We start from the raw sequence: 11,552 nt of genomic DNA, 5'->3' as shown, positions 1-11,552 counted from the left end.
CATGAAATCCATGCATAATATATGTTAGGACTTGGATTCTTTAGACACACACATACATGCTCATATATCACGTATCGTTTCATTGTTCATTTCTTGCCAGAAATAAAAGGGCTGAATTGAAAGTTACGATGGCTTATGCCACACAAGATTGGTCCAGCAATGGCAACAATAATCCATGGCCATTCAGAATCAAGCTCACAAGGGATTGCATGAAATCGGATAGCATCAAGATCCCACCGTCCAAGGAGTTTGAAGCAAACATCCTAGGAGAGATGAATGAGAGTAGCCGCCAAGCGTTGGAGTCGTGGAGGCCAGTAAAGATAGTGATCTATGATGTTGATATTTGTAAGACATATGATACAAAATTGTGCAAGAAAGAGTCATTCTGGTTTGAGCCTATTCGTGCTTTGGGTGAAAAGCCACATGTGGGTGCAACCATGACGGACCTACCTAGTTATGATGCGGTTAAGGCAAGGCAAGATTTTGTTTATTCAATTCACCCTTTTAAGCATATTATAAGCAAGAGAAATCTGAATTATGGTCAACAAATTGGGCTTCGCGTTTCTCATGACCAAGCCGTTGTAACATTCGACTTTTCTGTTATCAATTCCTCATCATAGACCTCATTGCTTGTGGCTAAGTCGTTTTGGCCTATGAAAGGCCTTCGCATTGAACATCAAGTAGCTTATTAAAATAGCACATAGCCACGAAGGCGTTTGATTATATATACCTCAGCTTCAAAGCAAATTATATGTATGTTATAATAAGTATATTATTATTACCAGTGTATTATAAAATCTCAAATATAACGAGATACATATATTAGATAGTATTAATAAAGAACCAACTTAACTTGGTGTAATGGTTAGCTCATTTAGTTTGTTTAAATAAGTGTTGGAAGTTTGTATTTTATCTTATACATGCAATAATTTATTGGTTAATGATAGAATCCTTAAATAAAATTTAGATTTGCTATAGATTAATCCTTAACCTGTCAGGTTAAAATATACCATAAACAATAAAAAAAAAAATTATTTATTTATTTTAACAACATATTATCGATATGAAATTCCGATCTTCTCTGCTCCTTTCCGTCGTCCATTCTGCCATCACCGAACCGACCATCCCTTGGGGGAGGCCTCCATTGTGAAGAAGAGCAGCAGGTGAATCCCCGAGTCGGCGTCATGTGGAAGTCGGCTAGCCGCCACCCACGTTGTCTGTTAACGGCCATCTCCGGAGGTTGAAATCACTGCATGTTCGCGCCGCTTGGAGTCTTCCTCGGGCAACACCAAAGCAACCGTGTGGTGTGTTTGCATGCCGTTATTGAAGGTCAGTTCCCGATAGTCGTTCCTTCATGTTATGGGTTACATAGATGTTCACCGTAATTTTCATGTTATGGGTTGCATAGAAGGGTTTTGCTGCTTGTGGAACTTGGTGGGCCTGTTTGAGTTTTTCAGGTGTTTGTTAAGATAAGAAAACTGGGAAAAATACTGACCCGTGCATATTGCTCAGGACCTGTTCTTCGTGACTTATTTTTTAATGGTTGACTGTATTTGGGTTTATTTTGCCTCCGGGTATTAGTTAGTCAGCAATTGGTGTGAAGCACGTGCTTAAAATTTGTTGCTTTGTGAGTTGTTTAGTCAATCTAAGTCAGATGGTCATTTCTATACATAAATGGATGGTTATTTTTTTTTGGCACAGCTGTTTGAAATTTGGTTTAGGATGTAGACATTTTTTCCTCCGAATACCTAACCTAAAAGGGTGGCATGTTTGAATAACTATTCAATTGTCTGATTATGTATGTTTGATTTTGAAGAGATAGGTTTAAATTGGTATCCTGTTTGTTTATTTAAGGAAAAAAATTGTAATTATAATTTGGAATAAGTTTATACTTTTCTAGTTTTAGCTGAAAGTATATTTTACTTTTTCTCACATGTTTACTTGTATTTGATGCATTTGATTGGATAGGATCTAAATGAAAGTAGTTTTGGCATTGAGTTTGACCATGTGAAGACTCTAGTTACATTTTAATCAGGATTTTTAACTACCATGGCAATCAATATTTCGGAACATTTTAAATATACCAGCTTTAGACTTTAAAAACGGTGACTAAGTCAATATAAATAGTGCGTTGCAGTGAATTTGCAAGTTAATTGGTCCTTTTGATTTAATTAATACTTGGGCCGCAAAAAATTATACTAGATGAATGTTTAAAGTTGGGCGTTGTGACATGATATAAAGCATTTAGGAAGCAATTTCTATTGATACTAATATCTAGAGCCTATAAAGCTGATTATATTATGACTTGTGTTGGTGACTTTCGTAATCAGAAATTCAATTTTGACTGCCACGCTTCCAGGGACCTTGTGTTACTTGTTTTTTTGTTATCTGTCTGTGTTCTCATAATGCGCACCACTGTTGGTGTTCTGTCGGTGATATTCATATATTTTTTTGAAATTACAGTAAAGATAGTAAAATCACATGGTTAATAGATGGTTGAACTAAAGTGAACTGTGTGAAATTTGATGGAGTTTGGGCTTGATATTTTAGAAGTCTTTTTTTTTATATATTTCTGATTCATGTGATTGAGTTTTAAATTCAAAGAATTAGGGATGTTCAATTTTGTAAGAAACAATTGATGATAAAAAGAGGTGACTTTTATCGGTGGCTTAACTAGATATAAGTTAAATTGGTTGTCAATGCTATACTTGCTTAATGTTTGACGTCTACATATTTATGACTTTTTTAATTTTTGATCATGGATGTTGTAAAGACTCATGCTAAAATTTTTAAAATAATTCATAGTTATATAGAATATAAATATAAATAGTGCGTTGCCTTGACTTTGCAAGTTAATTGGTCCTTTTGATTTTATTAATACTTGGAGAGGAAAAAATTATACTAGATGAATGTTTAAAGTTTAGACTTGTGACATGATATAAAGCATTTAGGAAACAATTTCTATTGTTACTAATATCTGGAGTCAATCAAGCTGATTATATTATAACTTGTGTTGGTGACGTTTGTAATCAGGAGCTCAATTTTGATTGCTACACTTTCAAGGACCTTGTTTTACTTGATTTTTTGTTATCTGCCTGTGTACTTATATTGTGCACGACTGTGGGTGTTCTGCGGTTGATTTTCATATTTTTTTTTGAAATTACAGCAAAGATAGTAATATCATATGGTTCATTGATGCTTGGATTAAAGCGAACGATATGAAATTTGATGGAGTTTGGGCTTCATATCTTAGAATTCTTTTCTTTATATGTTTCTGGTTCATGTGATTGACTTTTAGTTTCTATGAATTACGTATGTTTAATTTTGTAAGAAACGATGGATGCAAAAAAGAGATGGCTTTTAGTGGTGACTTAACTAGATATGAGTTAAATTGGTTGTAAATATTATAGTTGCATAATGTTTGATGTCTACATATTTATGACTTTATTATTTTCGATCATGGATGTTGTAAAGACTCATGTTAAAATTTTAAGAATAATACATAGTTATATAGAAATAATATTTTTTATGTGTGTGAAATTTTTTTTCTAAATAATGCGAGCGGACTATTAATGAACCTGTGAGGAAGAACCAAAATCAGAGAAAGCAATAGATGTACCTAGAGCCTGTTTGGGAAGTAGCAGAAGCTACTTTTTTTTTTTTTACTTTTAAATTATGAAAAATCACAATAAAAAAACTAAAAAACAACAACAAAATATATATTGACACACATTTCATATTCATTTTTTATTTTCACCTACCATATCATGCACAATAAAACAACAAGTACTAACTATACAATAATTTCTTTTGCATTGCCATCAAGATTATTATGAATTAGAATTTTAATATACATTCTCTTGTGTAAAAAAATTGTATTTTTTCAGTTATTTATCCAAATACTACAACTTTAAAATAAGTACTTTTATAACTAAAAATCAACACAAATAACTTATTTATAAGTTGCTATTAATAAAAGTCCTTCTACTTTAAGCTCTTTTTTCAAAAGAGCTTATTTAAGTTGTTAACCTAAATTGGACCTTAGTCTTAAGACCACAAATACCTTTTTCACATTATTTACGTGTTTTCGTGGTGAAATTTTGTTACAACAAAAATGATAAATTTCCATGGTGAATAACATTTTTAGTTCTCTAACTACTTTGATTCTATTTCAAGATATTAGCGAAGCGTAAAAGTTATTAGTTAAGAATAACCATCTAGTACCAACAAAAATAACCATCTGCTATCATATGGAATCGAACATTCAGCCTCTACTATTTGTTACTATTTACACACTACTCTAAGACTCTTCTAAAGAACCATTTGGGTGACAATAGAGATAACCATCTGATAGCCTATAGAATCGAACATCCAACCTTTATTACTTGTAACTGACCACATACTCTATACCAAGACTATTACGAATAACTATCTGGGTACCGGTAAAAATAACCATCCGCTATCCTATTGAATCGAACATCCATATTAAAATACTTGCAACTGATCACACACACTACACCCAGATTATTCGAAATAACCATATGGGTAACAAAAGAAATAACCATTCGCTTTCCTATTAAATCGAACATCCAGTTTATAATACTTTTAACGAATCACACACTACACCCAAACTATTCAAAATAACCATATGGGTAACAATAGAAATAAACATCCGCTATCCTATTAAATAGAATATCCAGTTTAAAATAATTGTAACTAATTATACACATCACACCAAGGCTATTACAAAATAACCATCTGGGTACCAAATAACCATCCGCTACGCTATTGAATCGAAACCGACTTTCTTTGCATATGTTGCATAAAAATCCTAAGCCAACTTCAAATGCTCAAACCGCATCCTAACTCTTGGTATTTCATCTTCGACAAGGCAACTATGATCCGGTAACTGCGAATCAGTTCAAAACATACATCATTCGATGAACATGAGGATTAATGGTCGATTCAAATATGCAGTTCACGAAAAAATAGCAACATACTAGAGAGCGAACCTCGTCAACAAGATCCGTGTCATCACTTCCAGTAATGTCCGTACATTCTATGACCTACAATCAAACATACACAAACTAATTAGATACCGTACTATTAAACAAGTTTCAACTAAAAAGATTTTATTAATACTTTTCCAAAAATATCATTAAAAATTTATTACTATACATAACTTACAAGAAATAATAGCAATGAAAAGGGTACTCATAAAAAATCTCACCTAATTAGTTAGGCTTATATTAAGTATTTGAATAGAGCATGCATGGATCTGCTACATCTGAATCACACCTACACAATCTAAAACCAAGTCCATTTCTATGCTTTGAAAAGTCAAAAAGCTCATTATTTCTTCTTGGATGTGAATGATACATTCTCATTCTCCATTTTTGTTTCTTCAATTCCTTCCTTGTCAATCCTCTCTTATTTCTTCTTCTCCTTATTTGTTTATTAATTAATTTATTTTTCTTATAATAGTAATCAGTGTTGTATGTATTATGGACTTGCTAATTGAAATTTTAGGACCTTTGAGTACTATATTGTATCTTATACACAACTGTACATATATTTTCTAACAATATTATATAGCGTGAAAAAATAAAAAAGAATGCCAAAACAAAAAAACATATTTAGTGAGCATCCAAATTGAACAGCATCTCCACTTAGAGCATATATTTCCATCTGTAAAGTGAGTTGTGATCATATTTATTTGTGCATGCATGGCATGGAAGCATAAGGATGAGAATTTAAAATAATCTAATGGCAACCATGTGGAATGATTAAAACATACCTGAATTGGTAGTTTCATTCAATTCACATAACTAAACATGATATGCATTTCTTAAATTACACTAATTAAATGACTAAATTTAAAATTTTAAACCAATTTAGTGTTTAAATAAAACTAATAATCAAGTGCCATGTCAAAACTCAATCTAAACATTATTAAAAATAGCATAACATTACACAATTTTGAATTATAATGCCTAAAGATAACAAAATTTAAGACAAATGTTGGGCAAACATAAGAATTAAACAAAAAGTTTTACTCAGGCATTTTATCGAGCATATAGTGCGCACAATATGTAAACAGGGATTTTAAACTCAATTTAAGCAGCAATCAATCAAGAAAAATCAGCCATCAAACATTTTGGAATCCAAAAAATATCAATCTATTAATCTAAGCCTAATCTAAACACTAAAAGTAGAATTAAAAATTAGTTAAAATAAATAAACGAAATAACACGAGCAGGAGGAAGCATGGAACCTGCGTTGGTGAAAGGGGAAGAATAGAAAGAGAGGAGTAGCAGAGGCGGTGTTGCAGCGGCACAGAGCTCAACCGTTGCTGGGTTGCACTTGGGTTTCTCATGCGGGGTTGGACTTTGCATAGAGATCAGGGATAACGTACAGGGGATTGAGGAGAAATGGAGAAAGAGGGAAGAAAAAGAGAAGAGAAGGAAGAGAGAGGGGGTAGGCGACGGTGGTCGCCGGTAGTGATGGCGGTGGTGTCGGACGTTGGCACAGGGGGCATCGTGGGTTGTGGGTGGACTGGAAAGTGAACCTTCTTTATTGGGAAGGACCACTGCAAGAGAGAGGAGATATGGTACGAGGATATGAAACGTGTTACAGTTCCCTATTTCAAAAATCTGATATTTTAAATTTTGAAAAATAGTTATTACTATAATTAAATTAATTACATCATTAATTAAATTTATGAGTAATTTATATTTGTAACTCCATTGTTCATATTGTTCACTAGGATTATTGTTCACCTATACTTTTCCAATTCTTTTCAACCATATAATGAATTACTACCACTACTATTACTACTTTCTTCATTTTCATTATTATCAGTTATCACTCCTACTTCTATTATTTTTATTGTATAATCATACTTTATTATCATCATTATCTTCTCTACTGTCATCATCACCAATACCAATATTATCAACATTAAAGTTTTCTTCTTTCATTTTTTATTCGACGTGTTTTTTTTCTTTAAAAGGTATTGTATTATAATTACTTTTTTTTTGTGATATCATTTTTATCAATGGTTTTTCTTCACTTAACCACCATTGGTGAAGGAATTTTTTAAATCTCCCAAAAACTAATTTTTATTATTATTTAGCAGATTTTTTAACTTATTGTCCTAAAATAAAAAGGTTGAAGATCGAAGTGTCTCTTCTTTTTTACAAAGATTGTTTTATCTTTCGTAAAAATGGATAAGAATCGAGTTGGGTGTTTACTCCTTATTTTAAGAGTTTTCTGAGAATCAGAAAATAGAGCCGCATGTTATTAGGGAGGTGGCCTCTCAAACAAATGAAAACCTATAGGGATCGAAGATGCTGAGTTTTCTTAGCCAAGGTGTCGGCTACAGCATTAGCTTCTCTAAAAGTATGGATCCACTCCATCTTCTGAAGACGTCTCTCCAAGATTGCTATGTCTTCTAACAGCAGTTTGCACGGATGAGAGGCTAGACATTCATCTTTAATGGCAGACCAAGAATAAAATTCAACAATAAAGTGTTGGTAATTATGTGCATTAGTATTCTGAAGGCCTTTAACATTCCCTCAAAGCTCGGCATGACTGATGAAACAACTTGTCAAATTACAGAAAAATCCTATAGTATATTTGCCCAAGTGATTTTGGAGCACCCCCACCGGTCGCACTATTATTGGAGAAGAGGAAGGAACAGTCCACATTAAGCTTAACACAAAATTCTGGTGAGGAGAACCATTCTCTAATCATTATTCTTATAATTTCTTCTGGATCATTAGTAAGAGTGTTTTTAAAGTATATACTAAATATGTCATCAAAGAACCAACTTGGGTAGCTAGTTCAAACATTTGTTTAAATAAGTATTTAGCTCAAATCTGACTTGTGTATGCAATAATTTACTGTGACAAACATTTAGCTAGAGCTCAGATGGGATTAGTCTTTGGTACGCTGAGTTAGGAAATACCATCAGAAAAAAGTGTTCAACTAGCATGCAATATTTATAGTTCTTTTTTCTGTTACCAAATATAGTTGATTGAGTTGTTTTTCATTGTGTTTCTTCCCTTGCGCAGATTTAAGCATGCTACTGTGTCTTTCACTTCTGAACTTCCCATGGGTTCCGAGATCATCAGCATCGTTTTGCGTGGCCCTGGCGGCTGCCCTATTAGGACAATCATAATATATATAGACTATTGTGGTAAATTTTTCAACAAGTTAGGATTTTTTTATTGAATGATTAGTAATTTGAAAGTCTTTTCTCTTGTAACGAAGTTATTGCTAATTTTATTATTAGTATTATGGAGTATTTACTTGAATATTTTCTTGCTTTACATCTTAATCATTAGCTTTTTTGTCACGATTATGGAAGCTCTGTTCTCTTGCTTTGCACTCATTTAAGTATTTAATTATTATAATTCTTGACTCTTTGCGAAGTTGTTAAAGTATTTCAGCATTTGGCGTTTTGATTTCTATCAGAATGTATTTTATTATTTTATACATAAAACCTCACCATTACTTTAAGCTTTTCCTTTCCTTTTTCTTTTGAAAAAATTTCTTTTACAAGGATTTCACATCTTCCTCCAACCATTGATGATTATATGCTCCTATTTTTATTTTATTTATTCTTATGCATATTAAAATTTTAAGAGCCATTAATATCGGTTGAAAACTACTGCAAAGCAGATATAGATATTTGTCGATATAAAATATGTGCATCCGTGTATGCATAATGACTGGTTTACAATTGGTAATTTATAGTTTATAGTTGTTGTTCTCCTTTTCACAAAAAAGAAATAGTCAACCTTTTTCTATAACCATAGTCATACTTGCATGTGTGTTTTCCATTTATCTAAAAAAAAAAAAAAAAACAAACAAAGATAAAGTATATATATTTATGAATATGATTTTTTTTTTTGTATTTTATCTTTACAAAAAATCTGATTTCATACTAATTTTCTGAAATTCTTTTGCTATGTGCTTTGATTATGTTAAGAGCAAATTCATAATTGGAGATTTAGACCAAAAAAAAAAAGAAAGAAGAAAGTAGTTATTATAATTGATCCTAGTGTGTTAATTGCTAATATTTTAAATTTTAGTTTTATTATTATTATTATTTTATATGTGAATTTATTTGTAACTTCATACTAAGTTTAGCTACATGATTATAGGGAATCATTTAACTTTATTTTACAATAATAACAAAAATGAATTAAATGTATAGGTGAATTTTGGCCTTGGGAATAATGAGATGATTGCTTACATTTTCTCATTATATTTTACGTTATTTATCTTTTATTTATAGTCAAAAGCTATTAAATTTTATTCTAGTATACTTAATATTCAAGGTTATGGCAATAATTATTTCAAATGGCCTTTGTCAAAGAATTCTAGATAAGAGAAAATGAGGATGTTAATTTTTGTGACAATTACTGTTTTTAATTTTCATAACTGTACAATTGTCTTTCTAAAAGGTGCGGTCAAATCTTCTATTTTTTGTTTTGCTTTGTCCTTCTATTATTGTCTTTGTCTTGTTGCTTGGGATTTGGATTTATAATTGTTGTGGGTATTTTATTTACGTTGTATATTTGTTGCTGTTTAGCTTTCCTTACCTATAGTGTTGTTGCTTCTTATTGTTTTCTTTAACTTCATTTGTCCTAGTGTTCTTATTTTGCTCGATAAATATTATAAAATTTTTAGGCCTTGTATGTTCTTCCTCTTCTTTGATTCTAAAAGATTGTGTGTTATATAATTGTGTTCCTAGTCATTCTCCTAAATCTTTGTGAATATTACCGTTGATTTTAGTGGCCATCTCTTGTGAACTTCGTACTTCTTTGATCCAACATAAACTTATTTTGACTTCATACACCATCTTTTCTTTTATTGTTCTATCGAAGTTTCTTGATTCAGATTTTCTTACTAAGATGCGATTGATTCTCTTTTTGGCATGCTTCACTGTTTTTGTATATCCTTGTTTAGTTGCGATCCTACGCATCTCCCCGAATTCTTGCGAACACCATCGTGATGTTTGCTCCTTTCTGCCTAAGTTTAGAATCCTTTTAAGCAAACTCGTGTTTGTTTCAATGTCACGTGCGATTCTCAGATATAGCAAGCGATACGTTAGTTCTTTAGGACACAGCTACCGATGCGGAAGTTCAGAAAGTTGAAATTCGAACACTTGACATAAGACTGGTTGCTACCATGGATATGTACTACAGAACCAAGATTGTATTTAGAAAAGATTGACGAACGACGTGAAGAGGGCTATGTATATCTAAGTTTTCAAGGGAACGAGAGTAGGGAAACGCCAATGACATCATTTTATCAGGATCCTATCTTGTAACTTTTGCACCTCATTATGCTCATTTCTCATGTTCGGTAAAGTGCTAAAAGCATGTAAAGTTTTGAAGATTATATCAATTTTCGAGGACGAAAATTTTTATAAGGATGGTAGAATGGAGCATGCCGTTCGTGTCCCGTCGCGTCGCCGCCAGCCGCGTCCAGCTCGCTGCAGTTGCGTCGCCATCAGAGGCCAGAACCTAGAAAGGTGCGTCCGAGAGGAGGGACGAGTGCGAGAGAGGAGACACAGAAGAAGGACTGCCACCGTTCTGCCTCGCCGCCGTCGAACTGCTACAGCTTATTGATTCACATATTCATATAAATTATTATTTTCTAACTAAAATTATTTTTATGATAATGTTTATATGGTCTCATGTGGATTATAGATGTATTGTCTAGTCACTGGGTTGCAAAACTCATTCCGTTTTTCTAAAAATATTTTTCAGGAACAAATACTTGAATGTGTGAGCCTTCTATTCAAGAGTAATGATCTGCAATTGGTACTTCATTTTTGTTGAGTTCTTAGACGTCATATGCTCCATATGTCACAGGCAAGATCCATCCATATCTATTTATTTTACCTTTTATTAAAAATATGAAATTATTCATTTTGGAAACTGTAAATTTCTTTAAAATATTTGTAACTTTCTTATTTAATTTATATTTGAGTCTAATAGACTTACTAGGAAACTGAACGCCGGTCATGGTTCATTTTGGGCTGTGACAGCCCTGCTCGCCTGCTCTGATTTTGTTTCTGTGGATTTGAAACAACAAGGATGGCAGTCTTTTCAGGAGAAGCAACTTGATTTGGTAAATAAATGGGCTTTTGAAGGCGAGAAGATCATCCATGGAAAGCCCTCTGGAATTGACAACTCTATAAGCGCATATGGTGAGCCATCGCTTTGTCAGAAAGTGAAATTCCTATGGGTTTTAACACCAATTGGAACATGTGTTTCTGCATTTTGAAGGTTTGTATACTCTAAAATGGTATGCTACAATCACACATAATGAAACACACACTGACATACCAGAAAAAAGGCTTGCAAGTGAATAGAGAAAGGGAGCCACTCACGTAAAAGTCATAAAAGACACCTAAAATATTTTTTTGGGAGATATTTTTTAACAATTAAAATTTAATACATCTAATCGATTAAATCGGATTATTTTTGTCAAAATTAGATTGAACAAATTAGTTTGGCTAAAAAATCGGTAAA

General features: G+C 32.4%; 1 protein-coding gene across 1 annotated transcript in view; it reads left to right on the top strand.

Annotated features, from left to right (window-relative positions):
- The window catches only part of LOC107646494 (mevalonate kinase-like), a 2,830-nt gene continuing 1,732 nt past the window's right edge, over positions 10,455 to 11,552 (top strand). Inside the window, exons 1-2 of the mRNA XM_021105437.1 lie at positions 10,455 to 10,546; positions 11,016 to 11,227. Of these exons, the coding sequence (XP_020961096.1) occupies positions 10,455 to 10,546; positions 11,016 to 11,227 (304 nt within the window). The remainder of the gene's footprint in view (positions 10,547 to 11,015; positions 11,228 to 11,552) is intronic.

The sequence above is a fragment of the Arachis ipaensis genome, chromosome B06 (genome assembly GCF_000816755.2).
Source record: "Arachis ipaensis cultivar K30076 chromosome B06, Araip1.1, whole genome shotgun sequence".
Taxonomy (NCBI): domain Eukaryota; kingdom Viridiplantae; phylum Streptophyta; class Magnoliopsida; order Fabales; family Fabaceae; genus Arachis; species Arachis ipaensis.
The sequence above is the reverse complement of the archived record's forward strand: the minus strand, read 5'-3'. Positions and strand labels throughout refer to the sequence as shown.